Source organism: Carassius carassius, chromosome 23 (genome assembly GCF_963082965.1).
Source record: "Carassius carassius chromosome 23, fCarCar2.1, whole genome shotgun sequence".
NCBI lineage: Eukaryota > Metazoa > Chordata > Actinopteri > Cypriniformes > Cyprinidae > Carassius > Carassius carassius.
This window is the reverse complement of record NC_081777.1, coordinates 12,988,602-13,012,336: the sequence shown is the minus strand read 5'-3', so window position 1 is coordinate 13,012,336 and position 23,735 is coordinate 12,988,602. Positions and strand designations below refer to the sequence as shown.

General features: G+C 37.5%; 1 protein-coding gene across 1 annotated transcript; it reads right to left on the bottom strand.

Moving 5' to 3' along the window:
* Positions 1-6,563: 6,563 nt before the first annotated feature.
* On the bottom strand, positions 6,564-10,547 carry LOC132101890 (extracellular calcium-sensing receptor-like). The gene is made up of 6 exons (XM_059507116.1): positions 10,375-10,547; positions 9,712-10,003; positions 8,762-9,580; positions 8,286-8,516; positions 7,744-7,867; positions 6,564-7,592 (listed from the first exon to the last, which is right to left on the bottom strand). The coding sequence occupies exons 1-6, from the start codon at positions 10,545-10,547 to the stop codon at positions 6,694-6,696; spliced, it is 2,538 nt and encodes an 845-aa protein (XP_059363099.1). The 3' UTR covers positions 6,564-6,693.
* Positions 10,548-23,735: the final 13,188 nt, after the last annotated feature.

Sequence of the window (23,735 nt, the reverse complement as noted above, 5' to 3'; positions counted from 1 at the left end):
CGGTTTTGGCATCCACCATGACACTCACTGTAAGAAGTACTACAAGTGGAGTGATAAGATTACAAACGGTGAAACGGTTGTTGGAGTTCTGATATCACTCGAATATCACACTCTTTTCAGCAAATTAGATTTGAGGACCAGAAAGAACTGTTGTAGAATATGTTTTTGCCATATCACTCAACCCTTTGCAAGTAAATGTTCTGTTTGGCCATACCACTATGAAGAGTGATAATTTAATTGTCAACTGTGTGCTGTCAGTAACTCCACTTACAATACAGTAGTGTTTTTATTGCAGCTGAGAAATGGACACATCAATAAAATACACTAAATAATTTTTTTAGAGTATTTACATTGAATTAATTATTTTGGTAGCACTTTATTTTACAGTCCTTTTCCCCACGTACATACTATGTACTTATTATAATAATTACAATAACTATGTAATAACTAGGTACTAACCCTGAACCTACCCCTAAGCCTAACCCTACCCCATGTATTTACCTTGTATTACCAGAACTTTCTTAGATAAATACACTGTAAGTACACTATAAGTACATGTAAGTACACGTACTGTAAAATAAAGTGCAACCATTATTTTTATAAGACGAGAAACTGGAATGGGATAAACCCTAATAAGAAAGCTGGATTTAAAGGAAAAAATAAAATTATTAAAAATAAGTTAGCTATACTGTTCAGCTATACTGAATTGAATTATTGCGGAAAGCACATTGAAGATAAAATTTCAAGTAAATTAATTCAAATAAAAAAAGCACAAACATTCAAAATACTCAAGAAAAATAAAAACAGATAAATAACAATGTTTTTAGAGGAGTGTATGTGTGTGTTCCTAAAGGTGACATGTTAACATCTAGATTGTTTTTTTATTGTCTATATACTATACTTAAAACTTTATTTATAACTGTAGATAGTTAGTTTATAATGTATATACTTATACACTTTTTACCCGACACACTAAAGTAGTAATGTTAGGTACCTAATCAGCATAGATGGGAGGAAATCCCATCGAAAATCAAACTTCTGGTCAAAAATAAATCATTGGATCCATCTAGGGGTATTTGATTGATTCAGTCAATGAAATGTCACTACACCTGAGCAACCAAAATTGGCAAAATTCCATGGATCTAAGTCATGTTTTTGAGTCATACTGTAGGTTATTTTTTGTAATACAGCTATGTCACAATTATTGATTTATTCATATTTATTCATTATTCATGGCCAAGTCAAAAGAGCTCTCACAAAAGCTATAGACAACTAATTGTTTTATTACATTAGAAAGTTAATGGATACAGGAACATTTATAAATAAAAAATAAAACTCGGTTTAAATCCAAATGCTTGCAAAATGACCTAGTAAACGGAGGAGAAAAAAAATTAATTTCAATGAATGAGTTTAAGAAGAATACTAGAAACATGTGGCCTTCATTTCGGGACATCTTGCCACTCTTGACCAAACAGTACATAAAAAGGGTGACTTGAATATGGTCAAAGTCAAAGTCAAAGTCACCTTTATTTATATAGCGCTTTAAACAAAATACATTGCGTCAAAGCAACTGAACAACATTCATTAGGAAAACAGTGTCAATAATGCAAAAATGATAGTTAAAGGCAGTTCATCATTGGATTCAGTTATGACAGTTATGTCATCTCTGTTCAGTTAAATAGTGTCTGTGCATTTATTTGCAATCAAGACAACGATATCGCTGTAGATTCAGGGCTTTATAAGTAATAAGCAATATTTTAAAATCTATGCGATGCTTGATAGGGAGCCAGTGCAGCGTTGACAGGACCGGGCTAATATGGTCATACTTCCTGGTTCTAGTAAGAACTCTTGCTGCTGCATTTTGGGCTAGCTGTAGTTTTTTTACTAAGCGTGCAGAACAACCACTCAATAAAGCATTACAATAATCTAACCTTGAGATCATAAATGCATGGATTAACATTTCTGCATTTGACATTGAGAGCATAGGCCGTAATTTAGATATATTTTTGAGATGGAAAAATGCAGTTTTACAAATGCTAGAAACGTGGCTTTCTAAGGAAAGATTGCGATCAAATAGCACACCTAGGTTCCTAACTGATGACGAAGAATTGACAGAGCAACCATCAAGTCTTAGACAGTGTTCTAGGTTATTACAAGCGGAGTTTTTAGGTCCTATAATTAACACCTCTGTTTTTTCAGAATTTAGCAGTAAGAAATTACTCGTCATCCAGTTTTTTATATCGACTATGCAATCCATTCGTTTTTCAAATTGGTGTGTTTCACCGGGCTGCGAAGAAATATAGAGCTGAGTATCATCAGCATAACAGTGAAAGCTAACACCATGTTTCCTGATGATATCTCCCAAGGGTAACATATAAAGCGTGAAGAGTAGCGGCCCTAGTACTGAGCCTTGAGGTACTCCATACTGCACTTGTGATCGATAGGATACATCTTCATTCACTGCTACGAACTGATGGCGGTCATATAAGTACGATTTAAACCATGCTAATGCACTTCCACTGATGCCAACAAAGTGTTCAAGTCTATGCAAAAGAATGTTGTGGTCAATTGTGTCAAACGCAGCACTAAGATCCAATAAAACTAATAGAGAGATACACCCACGATCAGATGATAAGAGCAGATCATTTGTAACTCTAAGGAGAGCAGTCTCAGTACTATGATACGGTCTAAATCCTGACTGGAAATCCTCACATATACCATTTTTCTCCAAGAAGGTATATAATTGTGTGGATACCACCTTTTCTAGTATCTTGGACAGAAAAGGGAGATTCGAGATTGGTCTATAATTAACTAGTTCTTTGGGGTCAAGTTGTGGTTTTTTGATGAGAGGCTTAATAACAGCCAGTTTGAAGGTTTTGGGGACATATCCTAATGACAATGAGGAATTAATAATAGTCAGAAGAGGATCTATGACTTCTGGAAGCACCTCTTTTAGGAGCTTAGATGGTATAGGGTCTAACATACATGTTGTTGGTTTAGATGATTTAACAAGTTTATACAATTCTTCCTCTCCTATGGTAGAGAATGAGTGGAACTGTTCCTCAGGGGGTCTATAGTGCACTGTCTGATGTGATACTGTAGCTGACGGCTGAATGGTTGCAATTTTATCTCTAATAGTATCGATTTTAGAAGTAAAGTAGTTCATAAAGTCATTAGTGCTGTGGTGTTGGGAAATGTCAACACTTGTTGAGGCTTTGTTTTTCGTTAATTTAGCCACTCTATTGAATAAATACCTGGGGTTATGTTTGTTTTCTTCTGAAAGAGAAGAAAAGTAATCGGATCTAGCAGTTTTTAATGCTTTTCTGTAGGATATGTTACTTTCCCGCCAAGCAATACGAAATAACTCTAGTTTTGTTTTCCTCCAGTTGCGCTCCATTTTTCGGACTGCTCTCTTTAGGGTGCGAGTATGCTCATTATACCATGGTGTCAAACTGTTTTCCTTAACCTTCCTTAAGCGTAAAGGAGCAACTTTATTTAAAGTGCTAGAAAAGAGAGAGTCCATAGTTTCTGTTACATCATCAAGTTGTTCTGAGGTTTTGGATATGCTAAGGAATTTGGATACATCAGGAGGATAACTTAAAAAGCAGTCTTTTGTGTTAGAAGTGATGGTTCTTCCATACTTGTAACAAGAAGTAGAATTTACAATTTTGGCTATATGAATTTTGCAAAGTACTAAATAATGATCTGAGATATCATCACTTGGCTGAATAATTTCAACACCATCAACATCAATTCCATGTGACAGTATTAAATCTAGAGTATGATTTCGACAATGAGTAGGTCCTGAAACGTGTTGTCTAACACCAATAGAGTTCAGAATGTCTATAAATGCTGATCCCAATGCATCGTTTTCATTATCAACATGGATATTAAAATCACCAACTATTAAAACTTTATCTGCAGTCAGAACTAACTCGGATGTAAAATCACCAAACTCTTTAATAAAGTATGTATGGTGCCCTGGTGGCCTGTATACAGTAGCCAGTACAAACATATCAGGGGATTTATCATTAACATTTGTTTCTCTGGATAATGTTATATGAAGCACCATTACTTCAAACGAGTTATACTTGTAGCCTGCCCTCTGAGAAATCCTGAAAACGTTGTTATAAATTGAAGCAACACCTCCACCTTTGCCTTTTAGACGTGGCTCATGTTTATAACAGTAATCTTGGGGGGTGGACTCATTTAAAATAATGTAATCATCAGGTTTTAGCCAGGTTTCTGTCAAACAGAGTACATCTATATTATGATCAGTGATCATATTATTTACAAAAAGTGTTTTGGTTGAAAGGGATCTGATATTCAATAAGCCAAGCTTTATCATTTGTTTATCCATATTACTTCTGTTTTTTATTTGTTGAACCTCAATTAAATTGTTAATCTTAACTTGGTTCGGACGTTTTTTGTTTTTTCTAGTTCGGGGAACAGACACAGTCTCTATAGTGTGATATCTAGGTGAAAAAGTCTCTATGTGCTGAGAATTAACTGACCTCTGTGACGGGATGCAGCTAGCAGACGGTCGGTTTAGCCAGTCTGTCTGCTTCCTGACCTGGGCCCCAGTTAGTCAAGTATAAACACTAAGACTATTTGTCATATTTCTAGAGAGAAGAGTGGCGCCACCCCAGGAGGGATGAAGACCATCTCTTTTAAACAGGTCAGGTCTGCCCCAAAAGCTCGTCCAATTGTCTATGAAACCTATGTTATTCTGTAGGCACCACTTAGACATCCAGCCATTGAATGATGACAATCTGCTATGCATCTCATCACCACGGTAAGCAGGGAGGGGACCAGAGCATATTACAGTGTCTGACATCGTGCTTGCAAGTTCACACACCTCTTTAATGTTATTTTTAGTGATCTCCGACTGGCGAAGTCGAACATCATTAGCGCCGGCATGAATAACAATCTTACTGTATTTACGTTTAGCATTAGCCAGCACTTTTAAATTTGCCAAGATGTCAGGCGCTCTGGCTCCCGGTAAACATTTGACTATGGTGGCTGGTGTCTCTATATTCACGTTCCGTACAATAGAATCACCAATAACTAGAGCACTTTCATCAGGTTTCTCAGTGGGTGCATCACTGAGTGGGGAGAACCTGTTTAATGTTTTGATCGGAACAGAAGAGCGGTGTTTTGACCCACGACTACGCTGCCTCACCGTCACCCAGTTGCCCTGCTGCAGGGGCTCTGTTTCCGGAACCGAACAATGTACAGGAATCCCTGAGCTAGACGCATCCAAAGCCGTATCTAGAGCCCTAACATTCTTACTGTCCTCAATTAAAGTTTGGATGCGTGTCTCTAATTCTGAAATCTTCTCTGTCAGCCTAACTATTTCCCTGCATTTATCACATGTGAATCCCTCATCAGCGACAGAGATAGATAAACTGTACATGTGGCAAAGGGTGCAAGTAACAATGACGGGAGAAGCCATTACTCACCGTGCTTGATGAAATATTCTTACTGCGTTTTTTTGATGAACTTGTGAAAAACTGGAGCGAGGGAGAGGAGAAAAGAAAACAGCGATAGGTTCGAATAAAAACGCTAATGACAAGCTAACGAGTGCTAACGCTTTGCAGGTGTACTGCACTCACGGATATAAAATAAAAGTGAATGATCAAAGTTAATCTGATAAGATTGATCGATAATATCAGAAATATGGTGTGAATTCAGTTATATTTTACCACTTTAAAAAACAGAGAGTGATAGTAAGATAAAGATTCTAGAGAAAAAATAAAATAAAAACAGCTACACGGGGAGCTACAATTTGCTACAGAAGGCCAACAGGAAGTAGAGAAAACACTGTCCAACAGCGACACCCGCAGGCAGGAGTCTGTAAATGTGTGTAAATGTGTATAGACCTGTGGAGTTCGGGAAGAAAGCTTTATGGAATGAAAGTAGAACTTTTTGGATCAGTGGTATGTCTGATGCAAAAAAAGCCGAAGCTTATAAGCAGAAGAACACCATCTCCAATTGTCAAATATGGAGATGGACCAGTCTTTCTATGGGGCTGCATTGCTGTTGGCAGAAGTGATAATCTTGACTGCATGGGTGATTGTTATCAGGCCATTTTGGCAAAGACTGTGATGCCATCAATGCAGAAACTGAAGCTTGATGATCGATTGGCTTTCCTGCAGGACAGCCATCCTAAAGTATACATCCAAATCTACTTAAGCTTGGTTCTTCAGGGATCATTCGTAATGTTCTTAAGTATCCTGTTCTGTCTTCAGATTTAATTCTCATTGAAAATATTTGACTGAATCTGAAGAAAGCAGTGGCACAATGAAAACAAAAGATTATCAGTGATCTGGAAGAGGAATGGGCCAAGTCTGCAGTAAAGAGGTAAGAGCCTATTTGAATGTATTTACTTATTTATTTATTTTCAGATTTATTTATTTATATATTCTAAAAATCATTCAAATGTGTATTAATAAACTTTTTTTGGTAGGTTTTTTTCATATTATAATCATTATTTACTGAGACACAGTGCATCAAAATACACATATAAAACTATTCAAGCAAAACATCTCTAATATTTCAGTTAGAATGTTTCATTAAACTGATTAGTGCACATTTTTGTTGTTGTTATAGTGATAATATGCAAATGTCTAATATAGTTATATATTGCTCTCAGGAAAATTGTTGCCAAATCATGTCTGTGATTTGTAAACTTTATCTAGCCATCATGTTCTTTTTTGTATTTTTCTCAGGTTTAAGTAGAATAATATAACATTTTGGGGTGAATATACACAGCAACAGGCCATAACTGGAAGCCAAAATGGCGAAAATCTCCACAGCTACGGTGTACTTCCCCGGTGAGCTGACGTAGGCTGGCACAAATGCAATCCACACAGCACAGAAGATCAGCATGCTGAAAGTAATGAATTTAGCTTCATTGAAATTGCCTGGGAGTTTTCGAGCAAAGAAGGCCAGCAGGAAGCAGACCACTGCTAACAGACCGATGTACCCCAGTACTAGTACAAACCCCACAACAGATCCCACCGTGCACTGCAGGATCACTCGAGCACCAAGCTCACCTCCTGCACTCTCTGTGGGCAGAGGGGGAGCCAGCAGCAGCCACAGTAAACATATGACAATCTGAACCAGCGTGCAAATGAAGATGCCTGCCCTCTGCTGGATGGGCCCAAAGTACTGCATCAAGTTAGATCCAGGTAGAGTGGCCCGGAAAGCCACTAAAACCACCACAGTCTTACTGAGGACACAGGCAATGCAGATCACAAAGCTGATTCCAAACCAGGTGTGACGTAGCATGCAGTTCCACGGCGCAGGGCGGCCAATAAAAACTAGTGCACACAGGAAGCAAAGGGTGAGCGATACCAATAGCAGAAAGCTCAGCTCTGAGTTGTTGGCCCGTATGAGGGGTGTGTCACGATGATGGAAAAAAGCTGCCAGAATAGTTGTGGTCAGTGTCGCCCCGGTGACAGATAAGACTGTCAGGACAATTCCCATGGTATCTTGCAGGGACAGAAACTCCACAACCTTTGGGATACACTTTGTTCTTTCATTGTTTGACCAGAACCTCTCAGGACATCTCATACACACTGTAGAGTCTAAAGAACATTATGATACAGATAAAGACATTGCACATTCTAAGTGTGGTCTTACATTTGAAAGACCAGAAGTTCTTAACTTGTGAATCATGATACACAATGGCATTCTTGGAATTATTTAAATGAATTTATGTACAGGGGTTATTAATACCTGTCATATTGCTGATTTCCCCTGCTGCACAAGGGAGACAGTCAAAACAACAGACAGGTTTTCCTTTTTGTACAGCCTTTCTAGTGCCTGGAAGACAGCTTGCACTGCACACAGATACAGGAACCTGAATGATTGAGAAAGAAAGTCTGATAATGGACACACTCACAAAAATGTATAAATTAATGTTTTCTGAATAGTGAAATTACAGAATAACAGGAGTAGGATTAATGCACAGGATAATACAATATACACCTCACATACAACAAAAGTAACACAACATTTTTATTAAGCTTTAAAAATAAAATTTGCATGCATTTTTTTATTTAAAATAATGTTTTGCAAAATTACAATCTACAAATAAATCTGTATTTATTTATTTATTTGTTTGTTTTCGACTTTGCTGATATTATAAAAATAAATGCTACTTGGTTTGATTTTTTGTTATTTAATATAACATTCTTATATAATGGCTTAAGTGTCCAAATCCTGTTTTTTGGTGGCTGCTGTAGAGAGAATAAATAAATAAAAATCAAATCACTTACCTGGTCAGCCCAGCCTCCTCCCCAAACAACTTTTTCAAGGTTTATGCTCAGCTCCTGGCCTGGTCCTTTGGCTCCATCAAACTGTCCAATCTGGATGAAATTCACTGCTCCACTTTCCTCGACATGCCAGTTCATAATGTCATAAGAGGCAGATGGCTCACCATTATCTTCAAAATAGAACAGCTCACCCACTGGTGTTGTGAAGTTTACTGCATTTAAGTAGTGCAGAAGCTGTGAAAGGAAAGATGATAGAACATGTAACAGTAAATATATTTAAAAAAATAAATAAAAGTTAACGCTATTAAAATTAAAGTAGCAATTCTACATCTAAAAGTTGTTAATGTAGACAAAATAAAATAAAAAACATGTATATATTATTTTTTATTTTATAACAAAAATATATTATACATTTGTTATTTTAAGAAATTTAAATATTATTTAAAATGAATATTTTAAGACTCCCCTTCTATCTGTACCTGTCTGGGGTTTATTCGGGTCACATCAGGACATTCTCCATCTTCAAATGGCCCTCTACCAGGCTGACAGGTCATCATGTTGTGAATAGCATTGGCAATAGCATACACAGCCTTATACACATTGTAAGTGACTCTCAGCTGTGAAACATCTGTGTAGATGCGACCATGTTTCTCCACATTCTCTGAGCCTGTGCACTTTGGTCTCTTAGATGAAGGCTGCCAGTCCTGTGCCAGCAAGCATCCAAAAATTTCTTCCCAAACATCTTTTACAAATGGTTCATTTGGCTGCTTCACAGGGTTCAGCTGGGCAAGAAAAGCACCAAGACCCTGAATATCAGCCCGACGCAAGGCAAAGCCGATTGTACCGGCCAGGAGAGGAATGCTTGCTGGGACAGAATACTGAATAGAGGTGCTCCAGGCCTCTGTAGCTATCCACTGCTTGTTGCTCACATTCTGCACCACAACTTCCTTGAACACAACTTCAAGGTCTGGGCCAATGGCAAATGTTACCACAACATGAGCTGTGGAACTCTGGATCCTCTCCACAATCCGCCTGATCCGGCTTTGGGAATGTGATTTAGGAATAACTTCCACATAGTCCACACAGATGCCTGTATTTTCAAGTTCTTTCAAAAGCAGCTGCGAGCCACTTTTACCATATTCATCGTCTCCTGCAACTACCCCCACCCAGGTCCAGCCCAGCAGGTGCAGCAGACGGGCCATAGCCTTGGCCTGGAAAGCATCACTGGGAACAGTGCGCAGGAAAGAGTGAAATCTGCGACTGTCACTGAGACAAGCACAGGATGCAAAATAACTCACCTGTGCAGATGAAGCAGAAAGACAAGCATTTAACTGAAATGTATGAATTTCTGATTACTGAAATTGTTGGTCAAAAACAATATAATAAATATGTAAATCACATCTGTAAAATACAGAACACCTCATTTTACCATGGGGATATCAAACACTCCCAGCGTGTCAGCCACCACTATTGAGGAAGAGGAACGAGCGTCACCAATAATGACAGGCACAACTGGGGCCTTGTTGCATTCTGCTCCCAACACTCTCTCCTCCTGCCCCGTAACCAGAGATAAAGCCGCTCTCAGTGTTGTGCCCTCAGCTAGGCAAGTGTCAGCTACCAGGTACCCCAGAGTAATGTTTGAAAGCAGTACAGGGTCCCGATTAATCTCCTCCACTGTGAAAATCATAGATTTGAGCCAGCGGTATGAGCGAAGGTCAACACTAAGGGAAAACAAAAAATGTAAAGTTTAATGAGAGACATATTGTAGTATTTTCCCCAAGAAGATTCTTGACATTATATTAAAATATACACTGTAAAAATATAAAATAGCCCAGTTGTGCTTTATCTAAATTAACTGGTAGAAAATATAATTTAACTGATGGCATTCAATCAAATTGATAAATAAAAATTAATAAAAAAAATAAAAAAATCATTATATGCCAGATTATTTTTTTCCACTTTATTTTTTTTAGGTAAATTGTAGTTAGCAAAATCCCTTAAAAACTACATAAAATTGTTGCATTCAAAATGTGTAAATGGCTTCTCTACAGCTCTCCCTTTTAGTTCATTTCAATACTAATTTTATACTCACCCCTGGCAGCGAGAACCATGGTGTATATGAGTGAAAGCATGATCAGGTTCTGGTGCTTCAACATGAACTGGAAAGAGACCACCAATTATCACATCTCCCTCTTTATACAGGCTTTCTGAAACAGATCTGCCCTGCAGACCACAGGACAGGCCTGCACCACAAACCCTTGTCATCTCAACAATAAATACCCCCACCCAAAACCAAAGAAAAAATCCCATCACTTTACACAAACATACAGAGAGACAGAAAGAGAGACCATGAAAAATTACAATCTCACACTTTTCCTGCAAAGAAAGAAGGGTTGGACAATTTCTCCACTTTTGTAGACTTTAATATGCCTGGGGCAAAATAACATGCAACAGGAAAACAGGTGAGTGGGGGCATAATTACTGAAAGCCCTTGTGGAGAGTAATTCTCATGGAGAATGGAGTAAAAAACAGCTTTTAGAACTGATATTTTGAAGATGAGCACACTATTGAAATAAAAAGACACAATAAAAAATATATATATATTTTTTTTTTCATGCTGATAAAGCTTAAAAACAATTATTTTGTGTTGTCAGGCCTCAAAGCCATTTTGCATGTCTGTGCTTTTGAGGACACTGTTCAGCCTACAGGGAAAATTGAGGTCATTATAGCAAATTAAGCTATTGCTATGATGCCAGAGTTAATCATTATGTTTTCTGAAGCTGTGTGAGTGTTCTACACACAATTTCACTCATGGTTCACACACACACACACACACACACACACACACACACTGACTCCTTTTCAGAGAAAGTAACGAATTACATTTACTTGCGTTACTGTAATTGAGTAGCTTTTTGGTGTCTTCTAATTTCTAAAGTAATTTTTTTAATCTGTAATTTTACTTTTACTTAAATATATTTAGTTTGAAGTATCTCACTTTTTAAAACACATTATTTACTGAGTAAAAATAAATAAATAAAAGGCTCCTTGGAAACTACTGCAGTAAATAATGGGCAGGAGAACAAACTCAACGCTAAAATCACAAGAAAGATGCAGACAGACAAGACACGCATTATGGTGCAGACCCAGCTGAAAACAAAACCATGTCGTGTTCTGCTGAAGTTGAACTTGAAGGAAATGAAGTGAACCCCTGGCCATATTTATGCTCTATTATGCAGTGTAAGCTGTGTTTGCCTAAGGAGACCAAACTAGCAGCTTATAAAATCTCGACATCAACCCTTCACAAGAATGTATAGGTAAGGTAAATATACTTGCATTGTTGCATTGGTGGTTAAAATGAAGCTTTGACTGTTTAGCAAAAGGTTTTGCACAAATTAGCCAAAAAGACAGTGGTGCAGGGTGTGCGATACATATTGTCTGCGATAATATCGTAATTGTTGTTTTAACCAAATCACAATTTGACATTATCAGTATTTTGCCAAAAACAAAACAAAACAGTCCTACAGAGTGCTGTGAATTTTAGTAGATTAGAATAGTTGACTAGACTAGATGAGACTAGCATTTAGAGTGTGTTCTTTTACTACATCATTTAGTCTGTTAAAATACGTTTAGAAGGATCACAAAATTTCAGATATAGGGGCAGAAAATGTATAAACTTCCTGTCTGTTTGTTTATCGGTCTGGCTAGTGACGCCGGCTACAAATGCAGTTTCCCCTACATTTATTTATTTGTGGCGATCCGTCACACTATAAAAACTTACCTTTGCTTTGTTGAATAAACATGAGCTTGAACTGCATGTTTAAAAATCAAAACAAGGCACAGGTGTTTGAATATCACAGTATTTCGGAAGAATATTTTCGATGTCATTTTAATTTCATCTTGCATGTTATATGCCTGATAAAGCAGGGCTTGTAAGATCACCACTTATTTGTATAGAGCCGTTACTGGGGAACCCTCTGCTTCTCTCGATTTAAAAAACCTCCTGTATGCAGAGAATGAATTTGTACTTTTTAAGTCTGTCTACACAGCAAACATATTTTGCTTGTTATCAAAAATAATCTACACTAGAGGGAGTAAGTTGTTTTTATTGATTCTATTTGGAAGTCTACCAGAAGTTAAGTTAGGGGCACAAAAGTGCACATAAGCAGTAACATTTGTTTATGTTGTTGCCATTAAAACCATCTATATATTTATACAATTTCATATGCCACCATAGCACAGTTCTGTGTTTCATCGCAATGACTCACTTATTAACAGTGACTTGCTGACATCTACTGGTGGTTTTAATTTCACATTTAAAGTATCTTTTGATATATATAATTTCAAATGAGTATTCAACATATTGTCTTGCATTTGTAATTGCAGGTTAAATGCATTAATGTCCTGCATTAAACAGTGTGTAAATACATCAAAATGACACTTCTAATGAAGCTTTTGTGTTTCATCCTCAATAAATATATATATATACCATCTTTTTTTTTTATATACTGATTTAATTTGCATGATAACATCCCAAATGTCTTATTATTCTAAATAACTGAATCCTTTAATTAAAAAACAACTGCTATGAGATCTATAGGCCTATCCCAGGGGTCTCAAACTAATTTCCTGGAGGGCCTCAGCCCTGTAGAGTTTAGTTACAAACCTGCTCCAACACATATACCATGTAGAATAGTTTCATACTCTTTCCACCTCTGCTCCTTTCAACTTATTTCAGTTAGATTACCAAGATGGCGCAACAGTGCTGACATGTTTTTGTGTCTCGTTTTATGTTTTGTTTAAAGAGTTTTTAAAGTTTTAATCAGTTTGCCTTTCCATATATTTTTATTTTGCCTGTTGGCTAGTTTGCAAACTAGCTACTGGTCTTAGTTTGATTTTACTAGCGGTTCTCACCGCTACCAAATCAGCACATGTCAGATTGTGTTTTAATCCGCATCTCTGGACTTACTAATATCATCGCAGTTTTCGTCTTGTCGCTTTGTCTGGACCTTCTGTTGTTGGCGCGGAGCCCTGCTGACCCACTGCCGTTGATCTGCTGGCATGGTCTTGAAGTCTCGTCTGTTATCCCCGGCCCGTTAGCCCTGGCCATAGCAACTCTACTTACATTGGCCTGCCTGGACTCTCTGCTATCACCGCGGAGTAACGCCAAGCCATTGCGGTTGATCTACGGGTGCGGTCGTTGAAGCTTTGTCTGTTGTGCTCGGCCTGATTGGCTCGGGTCTTTGCAGCTTTGCCTTGTCGGCCTGCCTGGACCTTCTATTGTTGGCGCGGAGCTCTGTAAACCTGTGGTGACTGATTTGCCGGCGTGCGTGGTGTTAAAGCTGTTGCCTGTCAGCCTCTGGCTTCTAGACGCCCTGCCTCGCAATCTTCTACTGCATTGCCCATCAAACTGTTGCTTCTTTGCTGCTTATTGGACGCTAATTTCTCAGCTTCACTATTGACGCTTACAGGTCTGTTTGTTTATATGTTATTCTATTTTTTTTTTAGTTTATTTGTTAGGCCCTGCAAGGCCCTACTTTGTTTATTTCTTTCAACATGTCTGGTATGCTATTGTTTAGGCTAGCCATCACTGTTTTTATTCAATGTAGAGTCCACAGCCCCTCTCAACAAATCTTTAATTGTCCTTTTGTTATACCCCCTACATATGTGGAGACTTCATCAAGCTTAACTGGTGTTTCCAGAGATGTAATCTCTCTTTTTATTACCCAACACTTAGGTTTACCGTCATTGAACCCACAACTCACTATACCCTTGGCAACATATTATGCCTTCAATTTATTTTATCATGTTCAGAATTCTGTTCCTATTATTCTATGTACTCAAAGTACTAGAAGACCAGTTTTGACAGTTTTCAGTCGGATAGTTATTTTACTTCTTCTGAGTTCCTCGGGTGATGTAGAGTCAAACCCAGGTCCTGTTGCCCCCAGTATCACACCGGTTCCCCAGGTGCTTTCTTTTGTTGATTTTTGTAAGCGTAAAAATCTTGGTTTCTTGCATGTCAACATCAGAAGCCTCATGCCTAAGTTAGATTTATTCACTGCTTTAGTACACTCAACTAACCCTGATGTTGTAGCTGTGTCTGAATCTTGGCTCAGGAAAGCCATAAAAAATTCTGAAATTTCTATTCCGAACTATACAATTTTTCGTCAGGATAGAACTACCAAGGGAGGTGGAGTTGTAATCTATGGCAGAGATAATTTGCAGATTTCTGTTTTACTGTCCAGATCTGTGCCCAAACAGTTTGAGCTTCTACTCTTAAAAATCCATCTTTCAAGAAATAAGTCGCTCACTGTTGCTACCTGTTATAGACCCCCCTCAGCCCCCAGCTGTGCCCTGGATGCTATTTGTGAATTGATTGCCCCGCATCTATCTTCAGAGTTTGTGTTGCTGGGGGATTTGAACTTGGACATGCTTAATGCACCGGCTGCTCTTCAATCTAGAATAGATGCTCTCAATCTTACACAAATCATCAATGAACCCACTAGATACAATCCTAAATCCATAAATGCGGGTACTATCATAGATATCATTCTGACTAATATGCCCTCCAATTACACCTCCTCTGTTTTTAACCAGGATCTGAGCGATCACTGCATAATTGCCTGTGTTCGTAATCGGTTTGTGGTCAAACGATCACCCCTCATAACTGTCAAACGTTCTTTAAAACACTTCTGTGAACAGGCTTTTTTATTCGATCTGTCTCGGGTACCTTGGAATGATATCGAACTCATCCCATCAGTAGATGATGCCTGGTTTCTTTTTAAAAATACTTTTTTAACTATATTAAATAAGCATGCTCCTTTTAAAAAACTGAGAACCAAAAACAGGTATAGTCCTTGGTTTACCCCAGACTTGACTGCTCTAAATCAACATAAAAACATCTTGTGGCGCATTGCATTAGCATCTAAAAGTCCCCTAGATATGCAACTTTTTCGGGAAACCAGGAACAAATACACACAGTCAGTTAGAAAAGCTAAGGCCTGTTTTTTTAAACAGAAATTTTCATCTTGTAGTATTAACTCCAAAAAGTTCTGGGACACTGTAAAGTCTATGGAGAATAAAAACATTTCCGCCCAGTTGCCCGCAGCATTGAAGTTTGGAAACATTGTTACCACTGACAAATTATTGATAATTCAAAATTTGAATGAACACTTTGCTGCAGCTGGTCATGCTCTTAATGTAGCTTCTGATCCGGCTAAGAGTTTTGTACCATCCACAGCAACTTGTTTAAGTCGCCCTCATTTTTCTTTTACACAAATACAGACAGCCGATGTGTTGAAAGAACTGCTAAATCTGGATCCCTATAAATCTGCTGGGCTGGACAATATGGACCCTTTCTTTTTAAAATTATCAGCTGAAATTATTGCGACTCCTATTAGCACCATATTTAATCTCTCGTTGGTATCATGTGAGATTCCCAAAGATTGGAAAGCTGCCGCGGTCATCCCCCTCTTCAAAGGGGGAGACACTTCAGATCCAAATTGTTACAGACCTATATCTATTCTGTCATGTACTGCGAAAATATTCGAAAGCCTAATTAATAAACAGATCACAAAATATTTTGAGTTCCACCATTTATTCTCAGCCGCGCAATCTGGTTTCCGAGCTGGTCATGGATGCACTTCTGCCACGCTAAAGGTACTTAATGATATCATAACCTCTATCGATAGTAAACATTATTGTGCAGCCGTCTTTATTGATCTTGCCAGGGCTTTTGACTCTGTCAATCATTGTGTTCTTATTGACAGACTAAACAGCTTTGGTTTCTCTAGAGAATGCATTGCTTGGTTCTCAAATTATTTTTTAGACAGAGTTCAGTGTGTAAAATCAAAGGACATGTTGTCCAGTCCTGTGGCAGTCTCAATGGGGGTGCCTCAGGGTTCAATTCTGGGGCCAACCCTTTTTTCTATATATATCAATGAGGTTGCTAGTGCTGCTGGTGATTCGTTAATCCATTTATATGCAGACGATACCATTTTATATACATCGGGACCCTCTTTAGACTCTGTGTTAATTAACCTTCAAACTAGTTTTAATGCCATACAACATGCCTTTCTTGACCTTAAACTGCTTTTAAATGCTAATAAGACTAAATGCATGCTTTTTAATCGTACACTGCCCACAGCTGCTCATCTGATTACCGTTACTACTCTTGACGGGACCGAATTAGAAAAAGTGGACTCCTATAAATATTTAGGTGTCTGGTTAGACTGTAAACTTAATTTTCAGATTCATATTAATTATTTACATTCGAAAATTAAATCTAGAATCGGTTTCTTATATCGCAACAAAGCCTCTTTTACTTATGCCGCCAAATATGCTCTTGTAAAGCTTACCATCTTACCGATCTTTGATTTTGGTGATGTTGTATACAAAATTGCCTCTAAAACTCTACTAAGTAATCTGGATGTAATTTATCACAGTGCTATCCGTTTTGTCACCAAAGCACCATACACTACTCATCATTGCAATCTTTATTCTCTTATTGGCTGGCCCTCACTACATACTCGCCGCCGAATTCACTGGCTCCTGGTCATCTATACGTCTTTATTAGGCTTATCCCCTCCGTATCTCAACTCACTGGTCACGGTAGCAACTTCAATTCATAGTACGCGTGCTAGTAGGTATATTTCTTTGGCCATCCCCAAAGTCAAGTCCTCTTTTGGCCGCCTTTCTTTCCAGTTCTCTGCTGCCAACGACTGGAATGAATTGCAAAAATCTTTAAAAATAGAAGTACCGATCTCCCTTGGTAACTTTAAGCATCAGATTTCAAAATTATTTACTGATCCCTGCTCTTGTTAGCAGCCCTGTTATGGTGCATTATAGAATTTTTATATTTTATTTTCCGTTTTAAGCTCTTAAGGTCTATTTGGTGTATATGTGTAGGCTACATCATTATATTGTTCCTTGCATTACGTTTGTATGTTGTATAGGGATCGGTTTGTTGACTGGATATTTATTTATTTCTATGTGTAACTCTATGTTGTCACACTGTTTCTGCCTTATCTTGGCCAGGTCGCAGTTGTAAATGAGAACTTGTTCTCAACTGATTTTACCTGGTTAAATAAAGGTTAAATAAATAAATAAATAAAAGATGCCAAGGCATTTTTAAAAGTTTAAAGGGGACCTATTATGCAAAAATCCCTTTCATAAGGTAAGATCATAAAGTGTTTGAACACATCTGTGTGGACATAGTGTGGGAAAACAATCCTTCCACTCAGTTTTTTGTTTTTAATCCCAATAAATCATAAACAGTCTCTTAGAACAAGCAATTTCAGATTTCTCCCTTTGTATAGGACATTGTATGGAAAAAGTACCGCACATTTGGGACTCTGCCCTATTAGCATAAACAACGTGAGAAGCAGCAGTCCAGCATTAATGTTTTCTTGCTGTAACTGCTGGAGATGCAATATCAGTGCAGAGGTTAAATTATGACAGAATCAATTTGATTTAAGTATAATTTCTGGAGCATCTACTAGGGAGATTGAAGGTTGCAGGTAGATTGCCATATGATGACATCCCACCTTGCCACCACAATAGGAGGTCAGTGGTGTGTGGTCAGTATTCTCACAACCGGACGGACAGAAGTCCGGGTAATATGAGGTTCCTCACCCAACCAGGAGAGCTGTAAGTAGACATTCTGCTTTATACTGACACTGACCACTCATCCACAACCAACATGAACACATTGAAGGATTTGAGACTTAAAGTAGTGGGGACACTTTACTCACTAAACAGTGATTATTTGTTTGCAATTTGTGATTTTCTAAATATTGTAGGTACGCAAAGAGAGAATGTTTTGGAGAAAAGTCTCTAATTTCTAATTGCACATATTGTAAAGTATATTGAAAGAGATGAGACAGAGGAACTTGAAGACCAGGGTATGTCTTTTCTCATTGCCTTTTCTCACCTTAAAGACAAAATCATGTAAATTCAGTTGTCAAATCAAAACACAGTAGAGTTAGCGTATAAGGAATTGTATGTAACTCAGATGTCAGATCAAGAAAAATTGCAAAAACAGATTGAAGCACTCCAATTACCTTTACAGTTATCATTGCAGCCTAAAGGAGGTTGAATCAAAGCCGGAAGTACATACAGTGAGTCAAAAAGATCAGACATTTCAGGGCAGTGTATCAACAAAAGATCTTAATCAGTAATTTCTCTGGCAAAGGGAGTTCAAAATATCTGGTCAGATTGGCGAACCAGGGCAGAAAGATAAACTTAAATTTTAATGGAAAAAGAAGAATGTCCCTGAACACAAAATAGTCCATTTAAATCCCCAAATTAGAGCTTTGCTGTTACGTTAATATATTTTCTTCCTGATGTTTTGCTTATTTTAAGCAATCTGGCAACTATTCGCACACAAACAATCACTCCTCATTGCGGAAGCGCCGCCGCAGAAGATCAGAAGTTTTGCACTACTTGAGTTACAGATACATGTTCATTTAATAAGAAGCAGTAAGTGATCACTTGGTCTATAGTTTTTATATGATGCAAATGCAAACATATCAAGATATATATTGAATATTGTACAAATTTTGACAAATCGAGATATAATTAATAATATATATATATATATATATATATATATATATATATACAGTACAGACCAAAAGTTTGGAAAATTTACTATTTTTAATGTTTTTGAAAGAAGTTTTTTCTGCTCATCAAGCCTGCATTTATTTGATCAAAAATACAGAAAGAAAAATGTAATATTGTGATATATTATTACAATTTAAAATAATTGCTTTTTAATTTATTATACTTTAAATTATCATTTATTTCTGTGATGCAAAGCTGAATTTTTAGGATCATTATCATATGATCCTTTAGAAATCATTCTAATATGATGATTCATTATCAAAGTTGTAAACAGTTCTGCTGCTTAATAGATTTTCAGAACATGTGATACTTTTTTATGATACTTTGATGAATAAAAAGTAAAAAAATAAAATAAAAAAAGAAGCTATATTTTTTAAAATATAAATATTTTGTAATAACAATATACACTACTGGTCAGTAATTTTGGGTCAGTAATTTTTTTTTCTTTCTTCTTTTTAAATAAAATCAATACTTTTATTCAGCAAGGATGTGTTAAATTGATAAAAAGTGATAGTAAAGAAAATATATTATTAGAATATATATTATTAGAATTTTTTTTTTTTTTTAATAAATGCAGTTCTTTTTAACCTTTTATTCATGAAATATATTAGACAGCAGAACTGTTTCCAACACTCATAATAAATCAGAATATTAGAATGATTTCTAAATGATCATGTGAACTATGTGACTATTTCTTGGAGAAACTGTGTCCAGTAGAAAGAAATTATGATATAGGCAACAGAGAGTTCCTTGGAGTTAAACTAGCATTGGAAGAGTGGAGACACTGGCTAGAGGGGGCTAGACAACCATTTCTTGTACTCACTGATCATAAGAATCTGCAATAACTAAAGGAAGCCAAGAGACTCAATCCACGACAAGCCAGATGGGCTTTATTTTTTACCAGGTTCCATTTTCAGATAGCCTATCGACCAGGCTCTAAGAACACCAGAGCAGATACTTTGTCCCGTCTTCACAATCTGGAAGAAACCCTTGAAGAACCAGAACCTATCCTACCCACTAGAATCTTTGTTATTGAGATGCTTCGCGAAAGGGCTCAACAGCGACCCCCTCCTCCTACATGTCCACAGGGTAAAATCTGAGGGTGAAACCTGAGTACTATCCAGTCACACCTGTCACACAAATGAGTCACCGCACACTTGTATATATATCACTCAATAAATCACTGTTCTGAATTTACCTACCTCTGTCTCCCGAGTCATCCTGACATATGCCGCGTTTCCACCGGAAACCAAATGTCCAAATGTTCCGGGTAATTTCGGTGGAAACGCGGCAATATATAGTCCAACATATCAGAAGAAAAACATTGCCATGCATCAATGGTACTAGGTTTAGCCTTGTTAATTTGTGCTGTTGTGTATTCACAACAACTGGACATAAACGTGGGAAAAAGAACCTGATAAGTATTTCACAGTGTTTCAGATATGACAGTTATAGTTCGTTTGCAGTTTCATGTTAAACCTCTTATAAGGAGTTATGTATGCTCTATGAATGACTTTGAAAAGTATAAGGTGATGATCCAAGTTTTTAGAAGTTAAGATTAGATTAGACCACACCCTCTCCCAGTCTACTGATAAGTCAAAATCTGTTAATTAACGATTCCATATACGATTAACAGAAAGAGGCTTTGCAGTGTGATCATTAAGTTTACTATATATTAAAGAAACAGATGGCTGACCAGAGTGTGGTGCAATCCAATCCCACATAGGATGATAGGAAATGTGGGATGCCCAGGGAACTCCATGGGCTTTGAGAGCAGAGCGTAACTGACAAATTCATTTTTATTTCCTGTGCCAGCTAATAGAATATCTTGGAGCTTATGTGATTTAACCTTGTCAGCTTCGATCACTCTCCATGAAACTTTAGATTGAGGATCGACCCAAGTATGAAGAGCCTTAAATTGAAAAGACAATTAATATAATTAAAAATTTGGTACAGCCAATCCTTCTGTAAGTATAGGGCACTGCAGTTTGACAAGTTTTATTCTGGGTTGCTTACCATTCCAAATAAACTGGGAAAGTATGTAGTTGATCTCCTTAAAGTAACCTGGAGGAGGGAAGAGTGGCAGCATAGAAAAAAGAAAATGAAGCTGTCAGACACAAGACAGGAACACAGAGGTAGGTGAATGTGTAGCAGTATTTACTGTCACGGGTACCGTGACAGTACCCCCTCCTCCACGGGCGGCTCCCGACGGCCGGACGGGATGTTGACGACCGGGTCTGCAATCTTATGAATTTTGTTTCTGGCAATCTTATGAATATCTTTACATATGGTAAAACCCAAACAGATGAAAGAATCTTTCATATAAATGAATAAGGGGATAAGAGAGTTGACCTTAACATTGTTAATAAGCATTAAAGCAGATTTGGTCCAGTTTATCTTGTACCACGATAAAATACTAAAGTGATCAAATTCCTTAATTACATCGTTATTAACATATCATCATGATCTAAATATAAGATAATGTCATCAGTGTACAATAAAAATAATATGATTATGGTCAAGCATCTTAATTGGTGTAACGTCAGATTTCCTTATGGCTTGTGCTAGTGGTTCAAGCGATAAACAAAACAATAAAGGGGAAAGTGGTCAGTTAAGACTGATGCCTCAGGTGAGTGGTAGAGTGCCTTAATCATAGAAATATATTGTTCACCAAAACCCTAACCAAACACTACAGAACTGTCCTACAACATGAGTCTTACAACATCACATATTTCTAAATGTAATTCAGGAGGAAGGACATTTAGGCCTGGTGATTTGCCCTTCTGAAGGCTTCTTAGTGCTTCATTCAGCTCCTCCAAACTTAACGGGGCCTCCAATGAGTCTTTATCCATATGTGTGATCCAAGGCAGTTCTAATTTATCCAAGTACTCTCTACAAACTGACTCATCAAAATCGTTTTGTACAGATTTGTGTAAAACCCCTTAAAGGCCATGTTGCAGGTTAACCACCACTTTCAATTAATGGGTACATAAATCACTCAAGATATGTATATCATTTTAAAAATGTCTCAAAAATGGTCTTAAAGACCAGTTTTTTACGTTTTTGGTATTAACGTTTTTTTAAGCAACTCGGTGATGACGTCACGTTGGGGAGAAGTGGAGGAAAGGTAGCCTCAGCCTAGTATGATGCCGCGTTCCAGGCAACCCGTAACCCGTGTTTTTCCAACCTTAAACCCGTGAAAGTGCACTTGAACAGCAGTCAAACCCGTGACTTCCCACCCATGAACTCGTACTAGATCGATGTACTCCAAGTTCCGAGGTCACACAGCACGTAAAACAATGATGGCAGCCCCTACGAATAATACTGCCTACGGATGCAAAAAAACGATTTTAGGTCAATGTAAAGTTGCAATAAAATAAATAATCTAGCTACAATTCCTTGTGCTCAGAAAGTTTGGCGTAACTTGCCTGGAACGGTACAAAGTTGTTAGTCGTGGTATGAAATAGTGATTACGAGCTCAAAAACCTGCCTGGAACGCAGCATCAGAACTAACGTTATAGCGACTGACTGGGATGAGGAAGAGGTGGCAAGAGCCAACATGTATGATGGCCCGCAGCCGTGTAATTTCAAACCTGCCAGACGTGAGAGGGCAAATGAGGAATTGCCAAGAACTGATGTCGGTCAAAGCTAATTAAATGCATGGTCCGAGGAGAATGAGTGGAGAGTTGGTGAAGTGTCCTGGTGAGTTGCTATCATTTAGCATCACAGCAATGAGCACTGGTGCTAGTCTATGAGCAGCAGTGCACAATAACGACACATACTTTTTACTGTCATTGAATGAACATGAAAAATCAACGTTTTCTTTATATCTAGTGGCAGTGATCATGACATTAGTTTAGATAAGTACCGGTAACCTTTGTCATAGTGTCGTAGAACTGGTAAACTATGTTTTTGTCATCTAGAAATAGAAGGCATCATCCTAGCTATATGGACGTTTCTAAGCGTTTAGAATGGACGTCTCTTCCGCCGGTGAAAATGTTGTTACAAACGTAGCTGTGTGTCTGTCGCTGTGTTTGGCAGGTGCTTGTGTTGGCGGTGCTGTCCCATGGAAACTGCGTTGGAAAGGTTAAGATAGATAGACAGATAGCTCTATCTATCTGTCTGTCTATCTATCTATATATCTAGTCTATCTATCTATCTATCTATCTATCTATATCTGTGTATTTATCTATTTATCTATAATCTGACTCTCGTCTACGACTCGTCTCTCTAGTCACTCTCAATGCTCTCAAGGCGGGCTTTGGTAAATTCTCTCCCCAACGTGACATAGAGATGGAAGAATTAGATGAAATTAGAGATGGGCTGAGAAATATGTATTCTATACTAGATAAATTCTTATGTCTATTAGAAAAAAAAGTGAAGTCCTTAGATATAGTATTCTGGATTCTCCAAAGATCGATTACATTATGTTCTGTGATAAATTTATTAAATAACTTAGATGATGGGTTAGCTGTGGTATCAGGGTGATATTTATCCAATGCAGGATTTAAGAAAGCATTAAAATCACATCCCATCACTAAAGGACAATCAATTTGCTCAAGTAATATATTTGAAATATTTGTCGAAAATGCACTGTCTGCCTCATTCGGGCAGTAAATTAAGACTAGTGCTAACCTGTCAATATGTATTTTACAGTGTATAAAAACAAATCTAGCTTCATCATCATTCCCGGGTACGCTTTATAGGAGAATTTAGGCCATTTAAATTCAATGATAAGATATTTAGGACCTGCATGTGCTCGCAATGTCAAAATTATATGCCATACTGCCAGTGACCTGTAAACAGGTCTGCATAAACAAATGAAACACA

Bases quoted from the DNA above. Each gene is read 5' to 3' on its own strand.
- LOC132101890 (XM_059507116.1), bottom strand. From the start codon at position 10,547: ATGACAAGGGTTTGTGGTGCAGGCCTGTCCTGTGGTCTGCAGGGCAGA. The intron at 10,004-10,374 runs GTGAGTATAAAA...GTTTTCCCTTAG, and splicing joins CATGGTTCTCGCTGCCAGGG to TGTTGACCTTCGCTCATACC. The intron at 7,868-8,285 runs GTAAGTGATTTG...TCAATCATTCAG, and splicing joins GAGGAGGCTGGGCTGACCAG to GTTCCTGTATCTGTGTGCAG.